General features: G+C 42.9%; 2 protein-coding genes across 2 annotated transcripts; both read right to left on the minus strand.

Moving 5' to 3' along the window:
- Positions 1-517: 517 nt before the first annotated feature.
- Positions 518-13,028, minus strand: LOC143300827 (uncharacterized). The gene is made up of 3 exons (XM_076614758.1): positions 12,030-13,028; positions 6,424-6,453; positions 518-523 (listed from the first exon to the last, which is right to left on the minus strand). The coding sequence occupies exons 1-3, from the start codon at positions 13,026-13,028 to the stop codon at positions 518-520; spliced, it is 1,035 nt and encodes a 344-aa protein (XP_076470873.1).
- A 4,336-nt stretch (positions 13,029-17,364) lies between these two features.
- Positions 17,365-18,259, minus strand: LOC143300828 (uncharacterized). Its single transcript, XM_076614759.1, has 2 exons — positions 18,169-18,259; positions 17,365-18,116 (listed from the first exon to the last, which is right to left on the minus strand). The coding sequence occupies exons 1-2, from the start codon at positions 18,257-18,259 to the stop codon at positions 17,365-17,367; spliced, it is 843 nt and encodes a 280-aa protein (XP_076470874.1).
- Positions 18,260-27,344: the final 9,085 nt, after the last annotated feature.

Genomic DNA, 27,344 nt, shown 5'->3' on the forward strand with positions numbered 1-27,344 from the left:
CAAAGAAATTCAATGCAATCGAATTCAGCAAGACCGTTATTAATCACCATGCTGACAAAGATAATCTGGACTGAGTTAACTTTATTCATGTTCTTTAATCTGAATGCAACCAATTGCACAGACAATCCCATGGATGAGACAGAGAAAACTAGGAATGTAATTGCATAATCCATACGACACCCTTGCATTTCTTTGTTGTTGTTTTCCTGTTACATGCTATAACCAACTGCTCTTCGTCACCTTCTAATAATCGATAAGTGTTTGTGTTGTCGTACCCAGCTTTTCAATATACATGCCTTACACATCTCACAGACATCACCAACATTTTACTTTTCTCGCCTCTTGAATTCTTTCCCCATGAGTACGAGCAACGGTGAGAACAGATCGTGAAGCTGTTGTCGATACTTACTTCCATAAAAATAGTACACAAAGAAGTTAAAACTGGAGTTTACCACTGCAGCGAACTGAAAAACTCTAGTAAAAGTTAAGAACAAATTTTCATAGCGTCCTCCTACTCTCATGTCTGGAACCAGAACCACACAAGCACACTGGCGTTCTGTGAGCTAGCTCACAGAGGGTTAGAAATGAAGGGTATATTTACTCTATCAACGGAACCTTTCATCAGAGACCAACAGCCGAATGGGAAAGATTAGGGAAAGCAAAAAACGAGCAGACCAATGGAGCTCCTTCAGCCTTGACCTTGCCAGCACTGCAGTGAGGGGGTAGGATGGACCGAAATCCACCAGGTCTTGAGTCACAGACGTGAGCCTTTGGGTCCGACACGCTTCACTGGATCGTCTGATTGATCCATTTCGGCGTCGCAGTATTACGCGTTTCGCGTTTCGCCGGTCGTGCTGGTGCTGAAGGACTCAAATTTCAGGACGGGTTTACCGTCTACTGAGCACGGCTACATGCGTTTTAGGCACGAAGGTAGGAATACACACACATTGTCGCGCCCCGACCCTCCTGGGACGGGACCTACCTTCTCACACAGAAGGAATCGGGAACTTGAAAAGTTAAATAAGGTTTTATTCCCCAACAAACAATTGCAAATACAAACAAATGACAATAAAGAAAATCCCCAAACAAAAATATACTGTTACATCAGACTTAGCAACAGTTAGTACCTGGGTTGTAGAAGATGATGCACTAGGCAGTGATCATTTACCAATTATTCTTAAACTTCATAAAAAATCTAAATCTAACGATGTGAGTAATGATGCAATTCCAAAGTTCTACTATGAACACGCTGATTGGGGAAAATATCAATCCTTTCTTTCAAGCCAAAACTTTGATAAAATCGAGGATTTAGACGCTGATATATTTTATATAAAAAAAAATTACTGAAACAATCATTGAAGCAGCTGAATTATCAATTCCAAAAAGAACACCCACCAGAAATGGAAAGCATAGTGGTGATATTTTGTGGAACCAAGAGTGTGCACAGGCTGTTGAACTTAAAAAGAAGACTTTTTGAACAATGGTTAAAGGATAGTAAGGAATTAATAAATGATAATAACACGCAGGTTGACAAGCAAAGACTAAAGGGCAGGGTGGAGCAATCCCATGAAGAAATGAGGAAAGCCAAAAATCATTGCAACAGAGTTGTTGCTCAAGTCAAAAGATAATATTGGTCTGTCGTATTCAAGAAATTTCAGATTACAAAGATACAAAGAAGGTATGGAAGAAAATTAAGGATATTAAAAATGGGATATCTTTCCAAGAATATCCTATAAAAGTTAATGGGAAATGTTTCCCTACCTCTTTAGAAAAAGCAAAAACTTTTGCAGATATGTTTGCCAAAACCTGCAATGATGATGGATTAACACCCGAACAGCTGGCTATCAGAATTAATAGTGAATCAAATAAACAATAAAATTATAAGGAGCCAGGTTCTAATAATGACATATCTTAAATGCTCCACTCACTTCTAAAAAAGTTGAAGATGCAATTGCGCCATTTGGAAATAATAAAAAAAAGTAGCTGTAGGTTATGATGGTATTTCGTACTCCATAATCAGTCATCTTCCTAAAGAATGGTGCAAGCTTCTTCATACACTTTATGCGAAATGTTGGGAAACGGGTAAAACACCTTGTATATGGAAAAAAGCTATCATTACTCCCATACTTAAATCAGCTAAACCACGATCAGACACATCGAGTTATAGACCCATATCCCTAACATCGCACGTCGGAAAAATCTTGGAGAAAATTATATTGATGAGGCTAACATATTAGTGTGATAAAAATAGAATTATTCCGATTGCACAGGCCGGATTCAGAAAGGGCAGATCTACTTTAGATCACCTGGTAAAACTAAAACAAACTTAAAACAACAATTTTCAAAGAGAAAGAGTGTTTTGGCCACGTTCTTTGACGTACAAAAAGCTTATGACCGCATTTGGCATGCCAGACTACTGTTTAAGCTACAGAACATTGGGTTAAGTGGCAATGTATACAGGTATATAAAATCTCTTTTGACAGAAAGAAGCATCACTAAAGTTGGGCAATCATTGTCGTCTTCAAGATCAATTAACATGGGTATTCTGCAAGGTTCTATAATTTCCCCACTTTTGTTCAACATAATGTTATATGATTTGCCAAAATATTTGTCTAAATCTATAAATCTCGCCCAATACACTGATGATAGAGCAGTTTGGATGAACGTAACTTTGCGAAAGAAAACGGGCCTGCGTTATATCAATCACATTAACAATTTATATCAATCAGAACATGATAAATTAAACATTTATATGAAAGATAATGGATTACAGTTTTCAACTGAAAAGACACACATGATACTTTTTAATAATGGTGCTGCCCCCATCCCCCAAAATTACCAACTTTTCATCTTGATGGAAGAGAACTCTTCTACAAATCTGGGGTCAAATTCCTTGGTGTTTATTTTACTCCTAAGCTAAATTGGAAGAAACATCTAAAAAACATGAGATCAAAAGCAATGAAAAGCTTAAATTTTCTTAAAACCGTCAGTAAACAGCCTTGGGGTCAAGATACAAAAACACTTATTCATCTCGCTACTGCACTGGTAAGATCTAGATTGACGTATGGACAGGAGGTATTTTTCTCTGCTCCAAATGCTTTCCTTAAAAAAATGCCGAGCCTAGATAGCAAAACCATAAAGTTGGCCCTAGGTATTCCGTTTCATACGAACACATAACAGTCGTATAGAGCTGCAGGAATACAACCTCTGAATGAATTAAGAAAGCTAGCATCGGCAAAATATGTAATTAGAGCAAATGGTACAGAAAATTCTGTCACAACTGAGAATAATATACGGACTGACAAACTTTTTTCGAAACGAGCGAAACAGAACAGAAATCTAGAAACTATTTCTACATACGTGTCAGATACTATTAATCAATCAAATGTTGATCCGCAAAATGTTGCTCCGATTATGAGCACTTCACCAGTTCCATTATGGGAATTAACAGGGCAGCTTTTGACATTCAATATTGTGACATCAAGAAAGATGAAAATCCCAATATACTAGCTTCTCGAGTCAAATCACACTTGTCTGAAACATACCCCCCCCCCCCTCCCCCCAACTTAACAGACGGTTCTGTTCTAGAAAATCAGTTTGCTGGTTCTGGATACGCAATTCCTGATTTGAAAATTTTAAAGTCATATCATATTGGAAAGGGATTCTCAATTTTTACAGCTGAATTAATTGCCATCCTTATGGCATTAACATATCTAATTGACCTGCCCCTAAACTTGATTAATGTTTTATTTTGTGTCGATTCAAAATCAGTTCTGCAGTCTATCAAATCAGGTTGTACGAACATTAATTATAACATCATTTTTGAAATAAGATTTTTTTATTCACTGTATTCAAATGAGAGGGACTAATATTGAAATGTGCTGGATTCCCTCACACTGTGGGCTTTTCTCTAATGAACGTGCAGATCATCTTGCAAAGCTTGGAGCTAAAAATGCTTCAAATGCAATTGAACTTCCTCATCGTTTATCATCATCTGAAATGTGTAATATTGTTGAAAGAAATATGCTAAATTCATTTCTGTCTTTAGAAGTTAACACTTCTGCCTTATTAAATGCTAAAAGAACTGGCAGGACTGTTAAGAGCATGGCATTTAGGTTATTACTAAATGTCCATACACAAAATATTGTGAAAATATTGAATGCATTTGCAAGGGACGTTTAACGGTAGAGCACGTTTTAACCCGCTGTTTAGTAATGAAACATTTTTTTATTCCAGAAATTACGGACACATGTTACCAGTTTGTTAACCTTTTTTTTGGAAAAAGTTATATAATTATTTGAAACTGTTCTTTATTAAAGTTAGCTAGTTATGTGTTAAATAGTCCAGTTGGTTGTTTATTGTAGGTCCCCACATGAACCTCTTTTCAAATAATAATCTACAGAAGTAGTGCATACAATATTTGATAAATGATTTTTTTTTCTTTCTTTTTTTGTCCTAATCCCGCTTCCCCCGTCCTGCCTCTCACACACACCATTCCAATATATTTTTTCTTTCTCCAATCACTGACACTCACCCTCTCCATTTTAGATTTTGTACTCTATCTTTTCCACATTCTGTTCTCTCTCTCTCTCTCTCTCTCTCTCTCTCTCTCTCTCTCTCTCTCTCTCTCTCTGATTAATTAAATAAGTGAGTAAGTGAGTGAGTAAGTGATTAATTAAATAAGTGAGTGAGTCAGTTAGTTATACTTTTTTCATTTAAAGAAATACAAAGGAATGGACACTATCTTTTAAGTTTTCATTTAGGGATGTTAAAATATTAACGCATATGCAAGTGTATTGGATTGTGTGTGAATTGTCTGTTCCAGTAACTGCATGTCTTTTCGGCCACCTACTGTGAGAACTACACAAGCATCAGCCAACAAAAAAAAAAAAAAAAAAAAAAAAAAAAAAAAGGAGCGGGATTTGGGTGTCAGTGAAGGCTACATATACAAGTCCATCCCCTTCCTTTTTCAATAGCTTGATGAGACTTGTAGAAAGGGGATAACGTCCATCTCAGGGCAGGGAGGGAGGGAACCGATCTTGACCAGCTATAAATAACCCTGGAGGCCATTCCAGGCTAACCCAGAATGAAGCCGGGATAATCCAGTAGGTGGACATTTTGATGCTGTTACACGGGGTGCGGAACAGAGGTGCACTACCCTCAGCTCAGAATTAACTTCCTGTTTGGGCCGAGTTCAGGGGAACCACCAACAAAGCCCACCATGGTCCTTCCCCCTATGAATGAGGTGACATGCTGTGAACTTGAAGCAACCTGGAAGTTGAACTTTTGGTTCAGCATGTTCCCGTTCACAGAACGTGCAGGTGTAGTATTTGTCTTTTTTTTTTCTTCTTTTTTTTTCTCTAAACACCTGTTGCATTTCTTGATTTAATCAACTGACATGACCTATTTTAATTGTTCTCTCTCGCCTATGTTTTAAATTATATGCATATGTTTGTGTGGGGATGTTTGAGTGAATGTTTTTAGTGCTATTGTAAAGCGCATAGAGCTTCAAGAATATGCGCTATAGCAATAAGTCTTAATAAATAAAAAAAATAAATAGTATTTCGTCAGAAACCTGCTGACACTGAACGCACTCCCGTCTCCCAAGGTGGGACCAAGGCCAGCTGTATTGTATTGTATTGTATTGTATCGTATCGTATAATACTGTACTATGCTGTACTGTGTCACGCTCCTACCATCCTGAGACGGGACCTACATTCTCACACAGCACCTAGGGACTTGGGAAGTAAAATAAAGTTTTATTCCCACACAAAAAAAATGCAAATACAAACAAATAACAAAGAAAAAACAAACAAACAATAACGAATATACTGTCATAAACTATGACATACAACACGCACGCATTCAAAGCACGCACACACACACACACACACACACACACACACACACACACACACACACACACACACACACACACACACACACACACTTTGATCCCGAGTAATGACTGTGATAAGGAAAGTCGATGATGGATGTCCTTTCTGCCCTCCCTCTGAAGCTGGAGCATGAGGGAAAGAAGGGGAGAGGTAGAACACAAATTTTGACCTCTCCCACCTACCTCTGACCGCAAACGGTGAGCGGCACTGTTGAAGGGGCTGGCGGAAGAGCTAAATAAGTGAGGTTCCACTCAAGATGATGCTGAACAACGATGTCTGCGACGAAGAACGACGATGGTTAGATGGGTGAAAGGGTGTTGTTAGGGACGGGTCAGGGGACGTAGTTGGACTGGGAAAAGGGAAACAATCAGTGGGCTGGAGAGGAACAGTTGGGTTGTAGTGTCAGCGCCCAACATTGGATGCCGTAGCAGTCTGGTGAAGAGATGTTGGCCCGTTGCCGTTCCAGCGGACTCAGGCGGAAAAGGAAATACTAACAACAGCAACAGGCATGGAACAACTTGCTCACCTGGCTCACCTGGCCAGTCAGGAAACCTGGCTTCAACACACACAGGTGTTACACAAAAACTGGGCAACACATTATATTGCCACAAACTGAACATCCACTGGGATGTTACTTTTTCAGAGCTCGGAAGAATGTCTGTCTTCCCAAAACAAGTTTTAAGAAAATTCAGCTGCCCTGAGTACAGCTTAATGAAAAACAGCACGTGAAAAACCAAAAATGACACTAAATACAACTCAAGCACACAAAAACAACAGGCGTTCGAACTTTATACATTATACACACACAAACACACACACACACACACACACACACACACACACACACACACACACACATACATACATATATATATATATATATATATATATATATATATATATATATATATATATATATACAGGCACACGAAAAAAAAACCCCAAACAAACTCAGAAGGTTAAAAATGTAATTTTTCCTCTCGCGACATACTAAATTGTATTGTATTGTATTGTATTGTATTGTATTGAATTGTATTATGCTGTACTGTAATGTTTTGTATTGAATTATGTTGTATTGTATTGTATTGTCACAACATATTTGTGTGAAATTCGGGCAGCTCTCTCGGGGGCAAGGGAGAAGGGGTGCGCATTACCATGGTGCAGCACCTTCCACATCGAAAAAGAAAAAAAATCTTCTATTTCTAAGTGTATATGTTTTATTTTTCAAAATGGAATTTTCTATAACACTTTGCCAGGAACAACCATTTTGTTGCCGTGGGTTCTTTAACGTGCGTGTGGAATAGTGGCCTAGGGTAAGGCGTCCGCCAAAGAAGCGAGAGAATGTAAAGGGTAGAGGATCAAATCAGACACTTGCCAGATTTTCCACTGGACATTCAGTGGTGTGGACGCTAGTCTTTCAGATGAGACGACAGATCCAGGTTCTGTGTGTAGAACGCACTTAGCACAATGAAAGAACCCACAGCAACAAAAGGGTTGTCCCTGGCAAAATTCTGCAAAAGAATCAATCTACTTTGATAGGAAAGAAATATACTCGCAGACCGTAAAAAGAGAGAGAAAAAAATAGATGTCGCTGCACTCCTCCGGATTTCGAACAGAGAGTTCTATTCTAACAAAAACGTACTATAAAACAATATAATACAATACAAATTCTCCATTGCTTTTCTCCCAGAGAACAAGGTGATCGACTCTGTGAACGTGAGGGCAGCCTCCAAGATGAACTATTGCTTCAGCAGCCTGACGCTCACAGAACATTGCTTCAGCAGCCTGACGCTCACAGAACATTGCTTCAGCAGCCTGACGCTCACAGAACATTCTCCTCACGCAGATACAGCATTTCGTCAGAACCTTGCGGGAAATGCACGCATTCTCCACTCGTGCCCATTCACTCAAGGAAGCGGCGAGGGATCCAGGCATGTTGTATTGTACTGGATTATTCTTTGTCACATCATGTCTTCTGTGTGAAATACTGTATTATTTCTTTGTCACATCATGTCTTCTGAGTGAAATTATGTATTATTTCTTTGTCACATATCTTCTGTGTGAAATACTGTATTATTTCTTTGTCACATCATATCTTCTGTGTGAAATACTGTTTTATTTCTTTGTCACATCATATCTTCTGTGTGAAATACTGTATTATTTCTTTATCACGTCATATCTTCTGTGTGAAATACTGTTTTATTTCTTTGTCACATATCTTCTGTGTGGATTTCTGTATTATTTCTTTGTCACATCACATCTTCTGAGTGAAATTCTGTATTATTTCTTTGTCACGTCATATCTTCTGTGTGAAATACTGTTTTATTTCTTTGTCACATCATATCTTCTGTTTGAAATTCTGTATTATTTCTTTGTCGCATCATATCTTCTGCGTGAAATACTGTATTATTTCTTTGTCACATCATATCTTCTGTGTGAAATACTGTATTATTTCTTTGTCACATCATATCTTCTGTGTGAAATACTGTATTATTTCTTTGTCACATCATATCTTCTGTGTGAAATTCGAGCTGCTGTCCCAGGGATGAACGCATCGCCACATTGCAGAGCCAGCCATATATACTTTTTCTGCCATCAAGTATTTTTGTTTTACTTTCAAACTCTAATTTTCTATAGAATTTTGCCATGGACACCCTTTTCGTTCCCACGGGTACTTTGACGTGCGTGTGAAGTGGTCCTCTAGCGATGACGTGTCCTCCCAGAAGGCCAAGGAATGTCAGCGTACAGCATCGAATCCTACATTTGCCAGAATGTTTGTTCTCCCTCCACTGGACCTTGAGTGGTGGAGAGATGAATTTGACAACCTGCGGTAAGTCGGGAGGTCTGGATTAGCATCATGCTGTGGGCTAAGAGCGTTTCAGAAACTCTGTCAATCCACCGCTGGTGTGGTCTTCCTCTGGCTCTGAAGTCTGAGTACTTGGTGATGTAGCCTGGCAGGGCTGGCTGACTGACTGACATTTTTGTCAACTGGCCAAACCATTTTATGCGCTGGTGCGCTATGCACTGGTTGATGGGTGTTGCACAAACCTTTCTGATGTTGTCGTTTATAACCCGGTCCCTTCTGGTTTTGTCAGCTGCTCGACGGAGACATCTCCTCTCACATGTTGTGAGTTTACGCTTGAGGGCTTTGTTCAGAGTGCAGGTCTGGCACTGATAGGTCAGGGTGAGAACAATGACTGCGTTGATCAGTCTGCCATTAGTTTCCATTGGTATGCTTGGGTGTTTATGGAGGGGTGAATGCCGCAGTTGTGACCCACACCCAGCGGGACTTGCAGTCACTAATGGACCGCTTCTCCCAGGCCTGCAAAGATTTCGGCCTGACCATCAGTCTCAAGAAGACAAATGTCCTAGGCCAAGACACGCCATCTCCACCAGCCATCATCATTGATGACTACGAGCTTGAAGCCACCCATCAGTTCACTTACCTTGGGTCCACCATCACCGACATCCTCTCCCTTGACACAGAGATCGACAAGAGGATCGGGAAGGCAGCCACAACGCTAGCCCGCCTCACACAAAGAGTGTGGACAAATCCCAAGCTGACCACGAAGACAAAGATGGCTGTATACAACGCCTGCGTCCTCAGCACCTTTCTGTATGGCAGTGAGGCGTGGACCACACATGCTCGTCAGGAGAAAAGGCTCAATACCTTCCACCTGAGAAGCCTACGGCGCATACTCGGCATCTCCTGGCAAGACAAGGTGACAAACACCGAAGTCCTGACTCGCGCTGGCCTCCCGACCACGTATACCATGCTGAGACAGCGTCGGCTGCGCTGGCTGGGCCACGTTCGCCGCATGGAAGATGGTCGCATCCCAAAAGACATCCTTCATGGAGAGCTCGCCACGGGGCAGAAAAGCATCGGCCGCCCACAGCTGAGATACAAAGACGTTTGCAAACGTGACAGGAAGGCATTTGAGTTCAACACCTGAGTCCTGGGAGGACCTTGCAGATGACCGCAACAGATGGAGACGCACTCTCAAGAATCAGCTACGGATTGGTGAGGACAAACTGTCAGCTGCTGCAGCAGAAAAGCGAGCTCGAAGAAAAGGGACGGCAGCCAACAGACCAGCATCAGCTTACACATGTGACCGCTGCGTCAGAGACTGTCTCTCTCGCATCTACAGTCACAGGCGACGCTGCTTGGTCCAAGCAGACAGCCCAATTAGACATTAGGTCGGATATACTCTATCTATGGTCAGCCATGACCGAAGGAGGCCTACTTACTACATACTAAGTGCATGCTGTGCACGGGACCTCGATTTATCGTTTCGTCCCAATGACAAACACCCAGACGACCACTGAAGACCAAGTGAAGAGGGAAATAAAAACCCAGTCCGTACATGGGACTCGACCCGTGGACACGTGCTTGTTAGTCGGGCACATTACTGTTTACTCTGTATAAACAACAACAGGCCTGACCAGTGCTTCGCTGACAACAATGACCCCACAGACTGCAGCATTTGCAATGAAGAAGGAAAAAAGATTTTTAAAAAATAACAACCGAAACAAAAAGTCCACTTTGCGGTCACTGCTACTTGCTGGCTATTGTGCCTGCTTGCATGTAGGGCAGTAACGAACAACTACCACTTGTCTGTACTGGGACAGTCTCTGAATGGTGTGTTATACTGTCTGGAGTTCTCCTTCCACTGTTCTGCACCAGGTGTTCTCTGGCCTTGCTATCTTGCACCCGCCTTGTGGTGTCCAGTGAAGGACTGTCTGGGTGATGTGACCTTCCTGTCTTGCACCTACCTTGTGGTGTCCAGTGAAGGGCTGTCCAGATGGTGTGACCTTGCTCTCTTCACATGACGTGTCCAATACAGTACCGTGGCCTTCTCATGAGGATGGTCTCCATGTTATTTTGATCCCTCTGGGCAAGACGTTGTTGATTAGAAATGGTATTGGTCGAGAAGTTTCGCAGGATCCTTCAAAAGGTTTTCGTGCAGAAGACCGACAACTTCATTAGATCACTCTCAATCCTATTCAAGCAATGTAACTTCTTACATAGTTTTATTCAATTCATTCAGATGAGACGAAATCTGGAACGGAAAAAGAACCTCATTCCATTATGAGAAATAATCACTGGTATTTTTATTTTCACATTTGTTGCATCTGGAATCCAGCCTGAAGGGACCAGGGTGGTGTTTCAATGCTGAATTCACAAGAGACGTCCGTGGAGCAGTGGCCAGGACACCCGAAGCCAGGATTCGGCTTTCGATAACCGCCAGGACCAGGATTTTGCATACTCTCCCTCTCCACTAGGATTTGTGTCATGGTATGGGTGTTTGAAACAATAAACCGAAGTCATGTGTGCAGGATACACTTAGCACATGTGAAAGAATCCACATCAGCACGAGGATTGTACCTGGCAAATTCGCTGCAACAATCGACTAAGACGATGGAAACAATCATACACAGACGGGAAAATGAGAGAAAAGAACGATAACCCTGGATCATGGCAACATGCTCTCCCTGTGTACAGCAGCACAGAATTTCATACGCAGAAATCTGTTTTAACCACAAAGAAATTCAATGCAATCGAATTCAGCAAGGCCGTTATTAATCACCATACTGACAAAGATAATCTGGACTGAGTTAACTTTATTAATGTTCATTGATCTACATCCAGCCAATCTTACAAACAATCCCATGGAGAGACAGAAAACATTAGCAGTGTAACTGCATGTGCAATTGCAGACATAATACGTATCATACATGTCTATGCAAGTGCAGATGCAATCCGCAGAATACCTGTATGTGCGGATGAAAATATAATCCATACGACACCCTTGCATTTCTTTGTTGTTGTTTTCCTGTTACATGCTATGGCCAACTGCCCTTCGTAACCTAATGATCGATAAGTGTTTGTGTTGTCGTACCCAGCTTTTCAATATACATGTCTTACACATCCTACAGACATCACCAACATTTTTACTTTTCTCGCCTCTTGTATTCTTTCCCCATGAGTACGAGCAACAGATCGTGAAGCTGTTGTCGATACTTACTTCCATAAAAATAGTACACAAAGAAGTTAAAACTGGAGTTTACCACTGCAGCGAACTGAAAAACTCTAGTAAAAGTTAAGAACAAATTTTCATAGCGTCCTCCTACTCTCATGTCTGGAACCAGAACCACACAAGCACGAAATATGATGGTCGGTATCATGCAGATGATGAAGAGAATGGAAGTTCCAACGATCATACGATTCAGCGCCAAGTCTCGGGAACTCGTGGAATCGGAAGAGGAGGATGCTGTCTCTCTCCACTGTGACAGTTTCTTCATCTCAATCACTGTGATCACAGTGCACACAGTCACGCACGTGGCACACAGTCCCGGTATCAACAAACCATAAACGATGCCGCTGAAAATGTGAATGATCAACTGATTCTGGAAATAAAACTCACTGCCATACAGTTGGAAAAAGGTGCTGTTGTCTTTCAGATCGAACACACATATCACGGTGTAACGCATTCCACCACAAACAAAAACGCCTCCGGTAGTGATCAGCAAGAAACACCACAAGACAATCGCTGTCGGCTTTGTTGGCAACAATTGTTTCGCCAGGAGAGGACGAGTGACGCAGAGACACCGCTCTAGCGCTATCACACTGGTCGTGATTTGGGATGAGTTCACTATACCAGTCACACCCATCAAATAATTCCTTGCAAAGAACATGGCTGATGGCCCCAGCTTATCGCCTTTTCCGATCACAAACATGTACAGCACGTCACTGGCGTAACCGATGGCGGAGAGACAATAGATCAAGTCCACCACAGACAGCGTGAACAAGCACATGTTGATTCTGACCTTCAGTCCTTGCTTCCAGAACACCACAATGTTCAAAATGTTGGTGGGGAAACCAACAAGAACACACAATGGTACGCCAATTCCTGTCAACAGGACGTTCATGATGACCTCAACCTGCTTGGGTATCAGATTATCTTCGTTGTCCCAGGCAACAAACTGAGAAGCTTTCTTCACCAGACACCCTTCGGGGATATAGCTGTTGTTGTTCACTGGCAAGGAAGTGCTGACATCATCTGAGATGTTGGATGGAAATGCAGACGGCAGTGTGCTCATCACGGAGTGTGGAGTGGACATGGCTTTCATTGTTCTCAATAAAAACGCTTGTGTCGCTTTCAATTCTTCATGAAAAAAACAAAGCCAACTAATCTTACAAATGATAAATCCGCATTCTTCAGTTTGTCTACAATATTACTGTAAGATGCGTTGAATTATCAAGTTCAAAACGTCAATAAAATTTGGTTCCAAACCTTGCATGCATTTCGAATCTCACACAAATGACAAAACTACATCCTTTACTACTTTTTCTGCAATATTATTTTAGCGTTAATTGAATCACCAAGTTAAAAAATCTCATCTAAAATTTTGTTCTGATTATCATAACGTCGTCAGCTTTAAGAAATCAGCCAAATGGACAACCTATACTTGTACCCATTACAATAAGGGATGAGCGGATGTCATTTTTATTCATGGTTGGCTCTTGGTTAACCCTCTTTAGAACAGATTCCACAAACAACGATTTATAGAAATATTACAGGTTTTAGAACAGATCCCACAAACAACGATTTATAGAAATATTACAGGTTTTTAGAACAGATTCCACAAACAACGATTTATAGAAATATTACAGGTTTTTAGAACAGATTCCACAAACAACGATTTACAGAAATATTACAGGTTTTTAGAACAGATTCCACAAACAACGATTGATAGAAATATTACAGGTTTTTAGAACAGATTCCACAAACAACGACTGATAGAAATATTACAGGTTTTTAGAACAGATTCCACAAACAACGATTTACAGAAATATTACAGGTTTGACACAACTCCAGTCAATCGCTGTACACAATATTGTGCTGGTTTTTTTCCTTTGGTTTTGTTTTTTGTTTGTTGTTGTTTATTTGTTCGTTTATCAACGTAACAATTTATATCAATGATCTAATATTCAACAACGTCATTAGGTTATCACCATTTACAAGTTTAACATTGATTTAATGGGACACAGTGATGACAATGCTCGGTCTGTTAACTACAATACGTTCAGTATTGTCCACTTTTAGTACCGACTGTGAAGGTTATAAAGTGGTATCTCACACGGAGAACAACTAAAACAAAGCAAAATAACATCCAGAGCACGCTAAATACTTTTATCTTGTTCGTGACAATAGGATCATTGTTTGTGCACCATTATATTCTGCTTTTTCCTTTTCTTTCCTTTTTCCTTAAAGCGTACGTGGAAGTAATACTAATTAGACAGAGTACAAAACGGTTGGAGAGTGAAAATCTATATATAGAGAGGAAGAAAGCGATTATTCATTAGTGTGTTTATTCTCGATATCGATATCAAACAGAAAGAAATCTTTGTTTGAATAAGGACGGAGAGAGAGAGAGAGAGGAGGTGGGAAAGGGGGGGGGGGGGGGGCAGACAGAGAGATGGACGGATGGAACGGGACAGACAGAGTTTACACGTGAGAAAATGCGCGAGCGCTCGTACATGTGTGCATATGTATATGTGTGCGCGCGCATGTGCGTGCGTGCGTGCATATTTGTGTGTGTGTGTGTGTGTGTGTGTGTGTGTGTGTGTGTGTGTGTGGAGAGTGCGCACAAGTGTTTATATGTATGTCTGCTCATGACACTGTCGCTCTTATGTGTGTGTGTGTGTGTGTGTGTGTGTGTGTGTGTGTGTGTGTGTGTGTGTGTGTACATAATAAAAATTTTATGTGTGTATGTGTGCTCGCGCGCGATATGTACGTATGTACTTATGAGTGTTGATTAGTGAATTTTTCATTTCATTTGTTATATAAATGAATTTTCCCTCTCACAAAAATACGCTCAACACACTTATAAATCATAAACATTTGCTTCTTGTAATATGCTCGCGAAGTCAACTTTCACAAGTGGAGAAATTAGACGAATGAAATAAATACTCAAGAGGGAAGAGAAATTAAAGATTCAATTATGTTCAATCGAATGATTGTTTTATGTGAATAGATTTACAAATTTTCAACAAGAAGGTAATGTTTTAAAATCGAAGAACAAACAAGGAAACAAACAAAACCCAGCTCGTTGGATATTGTGAAGTTATTTAATACAACCACTGGTGGGAGTCTTCACACCTAAAACTTGATAACATATTAATCACTGTTCGTCTATATTCCATTGCAGTGCCTGTATCGTATTACATCATATCGTGTAGTGTCGTATCGAATCGCATTGCCTCGTATTGTACTGCGGTGTGTCCTGTTTTAAATCCTTTTGGACACAACATATTTCTCTGTGTGGAATTCGGGATGCTCTCCCCGGAGGGAGGACAAAAAAAAAAGTCAATGACAACTCTGTTGTTGTTGTGGTTTCTTTTATGTGCGTTAAGTGCATGTGAAGCGCTGGGCACTGGGCCTCGGTTCATCGTTCTGTGAAGTCCCTTCATTTTTGTGGAGTGATCATGGTCGGTGCTTCAGCTTGTTTAAGAATATAAATCGAGTTTCAGTTTGAAAGAGGTGTCAAAGTGTTCAGGCGTATCCAGAAAGGGCATACCACATTGCTCAGAAAAAAAAGGAGCATTGACTGACACACACATGAACCCAACACACTGGTGAGGTGAGGCCTGGAGAGACAACACTGGTGAGGCCTGGAGAGCCAACACACTGGTGAGGTGAGGCCTGGAGAGACAACACACTGGTGAGGTGAGGCCTGGAGAGACAAAACACTGGTGAGGTGAGGCCTGGAGAGACAACACACTGGTGAGGCCTGGAGAGACAACACACTGGTGAGGTGAGGCCTGGAGAGACAACACACTGGTGAGGTGAGGCCTGGAGAGACAACACACTGGTGAGGCCTGGAGAGACAACACACCGGTGAGATGAGGCCTGGAGAGACAACACACCGGTGAGGTGAGGCCTGGAGAGACAACACACCGGTGAGGTGAGGCCTGGAGAGACAACACACCGGTGAGGTGAGGCCTGGAGAGACAACACACTGGTGAGGTGAGGCCTGGAGAGACAACACACTGGTGAGGTGAGGCCTGGAGAGACAACACACTGGTGAGGCCTGGAGAGACAACACTGGTGAGGTGAGGCCTGGAGAGACAACACACTGGTGAGGTGAGGCCTGGAGAGACAACACACTGATGAGGTGAGGCCTGGAGAGACAACACACTGGTGAGGCCTGGAGAGACAAAACACTGGTGAGGTGAGGCCTGGAGAGACAACACACTGATGAGGTGAGGTGAGGCCTGGAGAGACAACACACTGGTGAGGTGAGGTGAGGCCTGGAGAGACAACACACTGGTGAGGTGAGGCCTGGAGAGACAACACACTGGTGAGGTGAGGCCTGGAGAGACAACACACTGGTGAGGTGAGGTGAGGCCTGGAGAGACAACACACTGATGAGGCCTGGAGAGACAAAACACTGGTGAGGTGAGGCCTGGAGAGACAAAACACTGGTGAGGTGAGGCCTGGAGAGACAACACACTGGTGAGGTGAGGCCTGGAGAGACAACACACCGGTGAGGTGAGGCCTGGAGAGACAACACACTGGTGAGGTGAGGCCTGGAGAGACAACACACTGGTGAGGTGAGGCCTGGAGAGACAACACACTGGTGAGGTGAGGCCTGGAGAGACAACACACTGGTGTGGTGAGGCCTGGAGAGACACACTGGTGAGGCCTGGAGAGACAACACACTGGTGAGGCCTGGAGAGACAACACACTGGTGAGGTGAGGCCTGGAGAGACAACACACTGGTGAGGTGAGGCCTGGAGAGACAACACACTGGTGAGGCCTGGAGAGACAACACACCGGTGAGGTGAGGCCTGGAGAGACAACACACTGGTGAGGTGAGGCCTGGAGAGACAACACACCGGTGAGGTGAGGTCTGGAGAGACAACACACCGGTGAGGTGAGGCCTGGAGAGACAACACACTGGTGAGGTGAGGCCTGGAGAGACAACACACTGGTGAGGTGAGGCCTGGAGAGACAACACACTGGTGAGGCCTGGAGAGACAACACACTGGTGAGGTGAGGCCTGGAGAGACAACACACTGATGAGGCCTGGAGAGACAGCACACTGGTGAGGCCTGGAGAGACAACAGACTGGTGAGGTGAGGCCTGGAGAGCCAACACACTGGTGAGGTGAGGCCTGGAGAGACAACACACTGGTGAGGTGAGGCCTGGAGAGACAACACGTCAGACTTTCGGTTAAGTGCGCTGAAAGAGGGGTATTCGTTCCGACTTCTTTTTTATTTTCATTTTTGTCCATCTATTTATTCATTCATTTGCCCATTTCGTTCTCTTTCTTAGAGTGAGGGACATTTCTTTCTCTTTCTTAGAGAGTGCGGGACATTTCTTTCTCTTTCTTAGAGTGAGGGACAGACAGAATTTATTTGTACAGCCCAGGGAGGGAGGCGCTGAACAAATATCCATCCTCACAATTTGTCCTGGAGCGCTGCAAGACTGGGCCAGTTCTGGCGCCTCAGCTCTTTGTGTAGAAGGACATGGGCAGTGGTTTTAGGAGCAGTGTCACACAGACATTGGTCCATGTGTGAAATTTTCAGTTTGTAGAGATGGCAGTGGCCTGTGTGCAGTATGAGGATAATTACTTGCTGAGATCGACCCATTGGTGGATGCTGTTCTCGCCAGTTGTTTCTGAAGTGGCTGCGCAGGATGATCTTTGCCTCCCCAAAGCTAAGGGGGTGGGCAGATTGGATGAGCCTGCTTCCTGCTTTGGAGAGCTTGTCTGCCTCTTCATTTCCTGTGATGCCGCGGTGAGAGGGGATCCACTGCAGGACTGTTGTGGTTCTGGCACTTAGGGCTTGTATCTCAGACTGGATGTCCCGCAAGGTTTTGTCCTCCATTCTGGTCTGGAGGCTTTGTAGGACAGCTCGGCAGTCGGTGAGGAAGACAGTGTGGTCTGGCATACCATCTCTCTGGTTGAACAGTTGGGCTGCAGTTAGCAGCGCAGATGCTTCTGCTCTGAAATTCGTTGAGGTGAGGCCAGTAGCAACGGAATACCTCATTGAGCTGCCATCTGGGAGCCGGATGTAGACACAACCTCTCCCATTCCTAACAGCATTCTCGGCAGAGACGTTTGTGTAGACAAGGGTCCAGGTGGTGCTCGGGTAGTCCCTATCCAGTGTTTCCAGGGTCAGCAGCTTCAGCTCAGCATCCAGGAACAGGCCTTTGCTCTGAATGCGGGGATGTCAAGGACAGCAGGAGGGACATCTAGTGACCAGTCCTCAAAGTCTTGCAGGGGTTCAACAGATTGGTTCCTGTCAACCACTGGCCATGGGTCTGATGGAGGGCCTTGACGAGGTGGTTCATGCTTCTGCGCTTCAGCCTATTCTTGGTTGAGGTCTGGCTCTTCCACAGCCATGAGTCCAGCAGTCCCTGCCAGAGTATTGATGGGTGTGGTCTCCATGCCACCTGTGATGAGGCGCAGACTGGCGTTCTGGGTTTTGGCCGAGGGTTCTGTGCTAGACTTTGATGCTGTTGCCCAGGCGATGGAGGCATATTCCATGTTAGGTCTGACTGATCCTGTGTAAACTTGAGTCAAGATCTTCATATTAGCTCCCCACTCAGTGCTGGCCAGTTTCTTCATCACAGCCATCTTGCGTATGGCTTTGCTCTGGACAGTGCTGATTTGAGAAGACCAGGATAACCTGCGGTCCAATTTCACACCAAGGTAGGTGGGTGTATTCTGTTGAGGGATCAGCTGTGCTTCAATATGGAGGGTGAAGGTCTCTTTCTTTGGGGCCAGGGAGAAGCAGGTCGCTTCTGTCTTGGTCCTGTTGATTGTGACCAAACACCCTTTTGACCATGTGGCAAAGCTGTTCAGGGCTACTTGCATCATGCAGGTTGCTGTGGAGATCTGTTCTGCTTGTGTCCAAACAGCTAGATCGTATGCATGGAAGGCTCTGAAGATATGCATTGATAGCTGATCAATAACATCGTCAATGAAGATGGAGAAAAAGGTAGGTGATACCACGCTGCCCTGCAGGACCTTCTCGAATCTTGATTAGTCTCCTGGGGTGGCCGCCGAGCTTCACGCGAGCAGATCTTTGGAAGATACAGCTCTGGACCCGTCGATGCATTCTCCAACAAACCTGTTTCTGGAGCAGTTTGAGAAGGCCTTCTTTCCAGACCTTATCGAAGGCATTAGGCGGGTCCACAAAGACGGCCAAGGTCTTCATCTTTTGTTGGAAGCGGTTTTCAATGTCCCGGGCTAACAGAGTGACCTATCTTCTGTGCTTTTGTTCTTTCTAAAGACTGACTGCAGTGGGTTGATGAGGCTAGTTTTCTCCAGGTGGCACCGCCTCTTCTGTTTACCATGCTGTTCATTGTTTTCCCAAGACAACTGAGGAGACTGATGGGTCAAAAACTTGTCTTGTAGTGCCTGTCTTTCCCCTTCCCTGAAAGGAATGATGACAGCTTCCTCCCAACTGTGTAGTGGGAATTCCGCGGTGTTCCAGGAAAGGCGGAAGATTTCCAGTGCTATTTGCTTTGCATGATTGCCCAGGTACTTAATCGTTTCGTTTGTTTCTCCGTCTTTGCCCGGTGCCTTTTTGTTTTTCAGTTGTCTGATGGCCGCATTAAGCTCTTGGGTGGTAAAGGTATCAGTCATTGTGAGGGGGGTTTGGGAGGGAGGGGGGGGGGGGGGTGGCCTCAGTTTTGAGAATTCTTTCCTGGTGCTCTGCCTGACGTCTTCTCGTTTCTCTTGGGGGACATCCTGCCTGCTGGTTTCATTAATGTGTTGGCAAGCAAGGAGGCTGCTTGTTTCCCAGTGTAATTAAGGTTGTCTTTCAAAAGTGTTGTTCTGCGGAATTCTTGGTGTTCGTCGTAGGGTTGGGTTTTTTTGGTTTTTTTTTTGTTTTTGTCAGCCTCCGCAACTTTCTTGTGTCCTTTTCCAAGTTCAGCGAGCTTCTCTTCTCTTGCCATGACCTGCCGGCTGCTTCAGTCTTTGCTTCATCAAAGGCAATTCTTGCTCTGCTGTAGGCGGCATTGTTTTCAGTGGTGGGGACTTCTCTACTTGCTCTCTAGCTTTGAGTTCATTGCGAAGGCTCTGCAGATTTTCACTTCAGTAGGGCTTGTAGTTTTGTCTCTTTCCTCTTGGAATGCTTCGCTTTGCTGCCTCAAGAATACTGTTTTGTGAAGCAATGGACTTTGTTGTTTAAGTCATTCAGTAAGCCTGTTTTGCTGTCTTGGCAAAATAGAAAACTTGGACCAGTCTACTTTTTTTTAAAATTCCAGCTGTGTTCTCTGAAGGTGTTTGTAGAGTTTTCTGCTAGAATAGAGTAAGCAGAATTGGAAGGTGGTCGCTCCCCAGTTGGTCTTCTCCTTGTCTTTTACATATTTTCTGGATGCCCTCTGTGGCAGCTGCTATGTCTGGTGTGCTTTGTGTTTTCCAGGCTCTGGACAAGCAGGCTGGTTTGTCATCAGGTTTGTTGATTAGAATGAGGTTGTTTTCAGTCATCCAGTCCTCAACGCTTTCTTCTCTGTTGAGATCCTGGTAGCCTCAGTTAGGTGAGCGGGCGTTGAAGTCGTCCGACTGTAAGCAGGTTGCTGTTCACTACAGGGAGAGTCTGCAGTTGTAGGTTTCCATCAGGTGGACTATAGACGTTGATGACGGTGATTTTCCTTTCCTCAATTAGCCTTGTGTAGGCTGGTCTGTGCAGATCTTGTTTTTTCTTGTTCGAAATTAAAAGAACAGAAATACAAATTCTGAACAGAACATATCCAGTGACACAGACTACATCATCGACGTTTTTACTGCACATGAATATTCTAAAGTGGATACTCATTTAACTAGAATGAACACAAAAGAGAAATTGGATTGACCGTGTCGTAGTTTCCCAGCGAGTGTAACAAAACAACTATCTGGATCCAGAGAAAACGGCTAAATCTTGTAGTGTGATTGAGGCAATGGCAACGTCTCCTTTACCGACGACTTTAAAGATTTCCCAATTAAATGCCTGATATATACCAAAACAACATGATTTAAACAGCGTCATCACTTCGATTGCCGCAATTGATTTACCACGCTTAAAAAGCATGCTTGAATATTAATTTTTGAACGTCATTGATAAATCTGCAATGGTGCAGTGACAAAGATAATGTCTTCCCACCCGAGCGTGCTGGGTTTGAATCTGCTCTCAGGACTTCTTTTTTTTTAAATCTGAAGCTCTATAATAACAAATACAGAATACATTTTAACGATTATTTATTTATTTATTTAATTTTTATCATTATTTTCTTTTAGTGCATCACAAGTGTGTCTTGGAGGTCTTGCATCTCTTGTTCATTTATCAATTCAATTCAGTTCAAGTCAGCTGAATTCAAAAGACTTTAACGTCTTCTTCAAACAGTTCATTTTCGTTTGGCTCATACAAATGTATAATGCTCGTCAGCAGATACAAAACTCGAGCAAGGGTGGATCCATGATGTCTTCTTGTGGGTGGGTAGGCGGAACAGGGGTTGGTGATGACAAGGTCATGTGTGGCACACGTCTTGAGGAGCAGGCCGTTGCTGTCACACTTGCCAGTGCTGTGTCTTCAAATGATTCCTACCCAGGTTTGGTAGTCTGCCCCTACTCTGGCATTGAAGTCCCCAAGAACAACGAGCTTCTCTGACTGTGGGACTGCTGAAATGAGGGCGTCGAGTTCTTCATAGAACTTGTCTTTAATGTCATCTGGATTGGTCATGGTGGGAGCATTGGCACTAGTCAGCGTTGCACTCTTCTTGTTTGAAAGTGGGAGCTGATGTGATATACGGCAGTCATTGATACCCTCTGGAAGCTTGGTGAGTTTACAGGCGAGGTGAGATTTGATGGAAAATCCCACGCCTGCTTCTCGTTGTTCAGCTCTGCTGCGACCACTCCAGAAGAACGTGGTGGAGAGAACGTACATCCACCACCACGTTCTGTAAACTGGCTGGGCGCGTTTCGCTGAGAGCTGCTATGTCCACATTGTAGCGATCTAGCTCTATGACAACCATTGTAGAACTTTTCTCTGGTCTGTCTGCTTGGATGTTACCCAGCAGAGTTCTCAGGTTCCAAGAGCCAAGGTTGAGCACCATCACTTTCTCTCTTTTTGTTTGTTGACCGCTATGAAGGATCCCCGCCAGCCACGGTAAATTGGCCAGGGAGAAGTGAAGCAGGCTATGTTTAATGCACCTTTTCTAGCCACTTCCTCCATGGAGGTGAGCAGAGCGATCCTAAAGAGGGCTGCTCAGACACCCAGGAGGCTGCTGAACGCCACTGCTGCTTTAGTCCAGTAGAAGCAACCCTGTGCCCTGGGCCACCTGTGTGCAGGTTTGTGACTGCTGCTTCCAGTTTATCCACACCTGCTACTTTGCCACTCCCCCATTACCACAGGACTTGAGGTGGCGTAGTGATGACTTGCGCTTGACTCGGATTAAAGTGAAGGAGAATTGCGCAGGTCGTCAGCCTCACTCTCTTGTCCCAGCCTATCTGGACCCATGGGCAAGACATAGTCGAGTCGGCTGGAGATAGATCAGGATGCAGTAGGTGGCCGGCAGTGTTCTGTATGTGTCTCACTACGCCCTTTTAGCGTTCCTCGGCACATTGCTGAGAATCGCCTTTCTGCCCGTTGAACTAATGATAGTTTCTTCCACGCAGTCCGCTGAATCCAGGCTTCACACTCTAAGTAGAAAAGCCCTAAATGTTGTGGGTCCAAAGCAGTTCTTGTGGCATGCTCGCAAGTCTTCCTACCCATTGTTTGGCATCTTCATTCGTCATTGCAGCCGCTGGAGAGATGTCTCCTCTTCCGCCTGCTTTGCCGTTGGGATGACATCTTCGTATTTGACCCATACATGGGGGCATCTTGTAGACTACATCATCACCATGAAAAGGGACAGGCTGGACGTCAGAGTGACGAGAGCCATGTGTGGTGCTGACTGCTGGACTGACCACTGCCTCATTGTATCCACGTTCAGCCCATAAAAAGACTCCAAGGTCAGAAGACAGCAAAGAGGCTGAATGTCTCCAAGCTGAAAAGCAGCAAGGTTGCAGAAGAACTCGCCAACGATCTTAAACGCAGACTGCCAGACATACCACAGGAAGACGGGACCAGCGCTGAGGAAAGTGGACGGCCTTCAGAGACACTGTCTACACTACTGCCCTCGAACATCTCCAACCAGCAACCCGAAGAAACCAAGATCGGTTCGATGAGAATGATCAAGAAATACAGGCTCTGATAACAAAGAAAAATCAACTGTTCAGAGTGTATCATAATGACCCCACGCCACAAGCCGAGGAAGATGCCCTTGCCAATGAAAGATGAAGAAGAAAGTTCGCGAGATGCAGGACAGCTGGTTCAGCAAGAAGGCGGATGAAATCCAGGGCTACATGGCCAGTACGCTCTCTCGCCCATGAACATAGACACTGAGGTCAACAACAGGATCACCAAAGCCAGCACCGCCTTCGGGATATTCCGTGAGAACGTTTGGGAGCGGAGAGGACTCAGCTCTACCACCAAGCTGAAGGTCTGCTGTGAAGTGGTCCTTACCGTCCTTCTTTACGCCAGCATGCATGCGCACACACACACACACACACACACACACACACACACACACACACACACACACACATTTTATATATATATATATATATATATATATATATATATATATATATATATATATATATATATATATACGAACAATCCTGCACAGACGTCCAACCAAAAGATCTAGAAGTATTTTGCGTACATATAACATAGCACCCAACACACATCTGAATTTCATTACACCCAACTTTACATAAACTTTGATAATCATCTCTTGACACATCTTCGTCTTTTCAGCTTTGGGCAAGACAACTTGAGTAATGAGTACCTCACACAATTGATTTTAGCCGTAGTTTTGCCCGTGTTTTCGGCACACAAAAAAAGTTAAACATATTGCGCATTGTCCACTTTACCCTTTGACAACAGTATTCAAGTGAGCAGCTATTACACATACGAGTTTCCAGTTCAAAGGCTGAGACAGGGGTGGGGCTTTCATCAGATAAAGCAGATTTTGAATTTTATTTCATTTTCCTGGATAGGAATACTGAATTTATTTCGTTAAGTCATTGAAAAACATAATAATTGTTGGGTGCCAGGGCTAGGTCTATCAACCTCAGTGGGCCAGTACAGTTTTAAGATATCAGCCACTGATAGACAAAAAGAGTACGTTTGATAAGAGGGTGTCACATTTGTACAATGATCTGCTCTTTTGTACGCACTCTTCGGAACCGATTCCGCTAAGATTTATAAATCATTACTTATGGACTTGACACAGCTTCAATCAGTCACTGTACATAATATCGTGCAGACTAGACTTAATTTTATTACTCTTTGTATGATAGTCGTGTCCGTCTATAACCACCAGAACGGCAGAGGAGGTAACTGATGTCCCAACTATCTAGGCTAGAATTTGATAGTGGAGAATGTCTTGCCCAAGTTGCATCCCAACTCTCTGGGGCAAGATGGTTTTAGGACAGTCGGCGTCGGGATGGTTCCCAAAGGCCAAGGCTGCAGCACTTAGAGCCAGTGCAATGTTGCCCACTTGTTTGAGTCATAATCGTTCACAAAAGACTAAGCTGTAAATGACTTCCCATTACAATGGAGAAACCATTGATCATGCAGCCTTCACTATGCTGCTGGCCCAAATGTAAGCTTTTGTCAATCTGTGACATAAGCTGAGCGTTGCGCCTAAAGTCACACAACAATTTACCCCTGTTACCACAGTCGGGCAAGTTCCACCCACCTGGGCCAACGTGTTCATGAAAAGAAGGGTGGACCTGCCTCGACAAGGGCAGGTGGCGACTGGCAGGAATACCAAGATAAAGACATCAGTCAGATCTAAACCGTTCTTTCCAAAGATGTTGTGGTATCTGAGAGAGTGACCTGCCCATAGATAATGTTAAGCAGCAGGAACCAACAGCTCTGCCATGAAATATCATTTGACCTTTTTGACTCATTTGTGTAAACAAAGTGAGTCTGTTTTAACCTGGTGTTCGGTTGTCTCTGTGTGTGTGTGTGTGTGTGTGTGTGTGTGTGTGTGTGTGTCCGTGGTAAACTTTAACATTGCCATTTTCTCTGCAAATACTTTGTCAGTTGACACCAAATTTGGCATAAAATAGGAAAAATTCAGTTCTTTCCAGTCATCTTGTTTAAAACAATATTGCACCTCTGGGATGGGCACACAAAAAAATAATAATAAAGAAGCCAAATTATATGCAAACTGAATTTACTGTTATATTTATGTTCTTTTTATTCTCTAAACTTGGCACTTTGATCTGATATTCTGACACAACAACAAGAGCAGTCATTTTTATCATTTTTTTGTTCAAACAGGAACTTCTTTTGCTAAGCATGGAAGTCATATTTATTTTGCATGTCTTTGGTGCAGATAGTAGAAAAGGGAAATTAATCAGTAATTAATGCTAGGGGGCTTAATTTGCTTTAAACTGATCTTTCTCATCTAAAACATTACATCGAAATTATACTCAATACATAAAAAGCTTGTGTGTTTTACTCTGTGTACAGGGCTTTCACTATGTTCATTTGCCCAAGTGGTCTTTTTCGGAAAATACTAAAATCAATACGACGAGTGGACTTTATAGATCTGCTGGCTGAGCCCTGAAGGTTATGGGCAAAAATCAATTGCGTACACATATTTATACATATTCAAAGCGCGTGCTCATATTCTTCGCGAATGCGAACGACGCCATTTTGTTTCAAGTTGTTGACTCCTATATTCAATGGACAATACACGATAACATGTGATGGAAAGTTGGAGAAGGAGACCGTTAAATATTTATTCAGAGAAAGATTTGTGAACGCCTCATCACTTACTGGATTATGCCCCAAACTGCCATAAAATATCCACAGAATCAGTCGAAATTCACAGTTAAAAATAATATACCATGAGAGTTAATACCATTGAATTGATGAAACGTAAAAATTTCCAGTCTTGACCTTTCTCAAAATGAAGTCCTTTTCACTTCATACGACGTTTAGAAGTACTTGTACTTGGCTCTACATGTTATTAGTTTAACAAAATACCCAATTTTCATATCAACTTAAAAACTATAAAACTAGAATGAACATAAAAGAGAAATTGAATCGACCGTGTCAAACGGGTGTAACTAAACTTGTACGTCAGATCCAGAGAAAACTGCTAAATGTTGCAGTGTGATTGCGGCGATAGTCACGTCTCCTTTACCGCGGACTTAAAAAGAATTTTTGATTGCCCTTAAAGATTTTTTGAATGCCCAAGATACACCAGAATAATATGATTTAAACAGCATTCTCACTGCGAGTACCGCAATCGATTTATCGCCCTTTAAAAACGCATGTTTAAATGTTATATTTTTGAATGTCAGTTAAGGAGCCACGATAGTGTAATGGGTAAGACAGTTTCTTCTCACCCGAACCCGCGGGGTTCGAATCTGCCGTTAGGACTTTTTTTTTCTTTTTCTTTTAACCCGAACCTTTATAATAACAAATACAGAACGTATTTTAACGATTAGATTTTTTTTTTAGTGTATCACAAGTGAGTCTTTAAGGCCTTGCCTCTCTTGTTTTTCATTGTGAGATATTTTTCCCCATATTCATCTGTGCTTTGGAGTTGTGTATTCAGAGCTTCCAGGCAGTATATTGTGTATGCAGAGCTTCCATGCAGTATACTGTGTATTCAGAGCTTACATGCAGTATATTGTGTATTCAGAGCTTCCATGCAGTATATTGTGTATTCAGAGCTTTCATGCAGTATACTGTGTATTCAGAGCTTCCATGCAGTATATTGTGTATTCAGAGCTTCCGTGCAGTGTATTGTGTATTCAAAGTTTCCATGCAGTGTATTGTGTATTCAAAGCTTCCATGCAGTATATTGTGTATTCAGAGCTTCCATGCAGTATATTGTGTATTCAGAGCTTCCATGCGGTATATTGTGTATTCAGAGCTTCCATGCAGTATACTGTGTATTCAGAGCTTCCATGCAGTATATTGTGTATTCAGAGCTTCCATGCGGTAAATTGTGTATGATGGCAAAATTGACCAACATCATGTATTGATGTGAAAAGAACGGTATAAAAATACATATTTTTCTTTTGAAATGAACCTGCATTTGCAAATTTGACTCGTGAACCCTGGCGCAGTAGACGCCAATTTAGCGTGGGATATAAATAATAATCATAATAATTACAATGAATCAGATAAATTTTATTAATGATCATATTCATCAGGTCTGTATGTACTGGATTTTAATAAGGTTTGTACTTATTTATTTCTGACCACCTCATGTTCAGACACATTGCCATGTCACAAAATGGCGCCGAAATCTTGGATGTTTTTGATAATTTTCAACACATTTAAGACAAAAGAACAAAACAGATTCTCACAAA

The sequence above is a fragment of the Babylonia areolata genome, chromosome 26 (assembly GCF_041734735.1).
Source record: "Babylonia areolata isolate BAREFJ2019XMU chromosome 26, ASM4173473v1, whole genome shotgun sequence".
Lineage (NCBI taxonomy): Eukaryota > Metazoa > Mollusca > Gastropoda > Neogastropoda > Buccinidae > Babylonia > Babylonia areolata.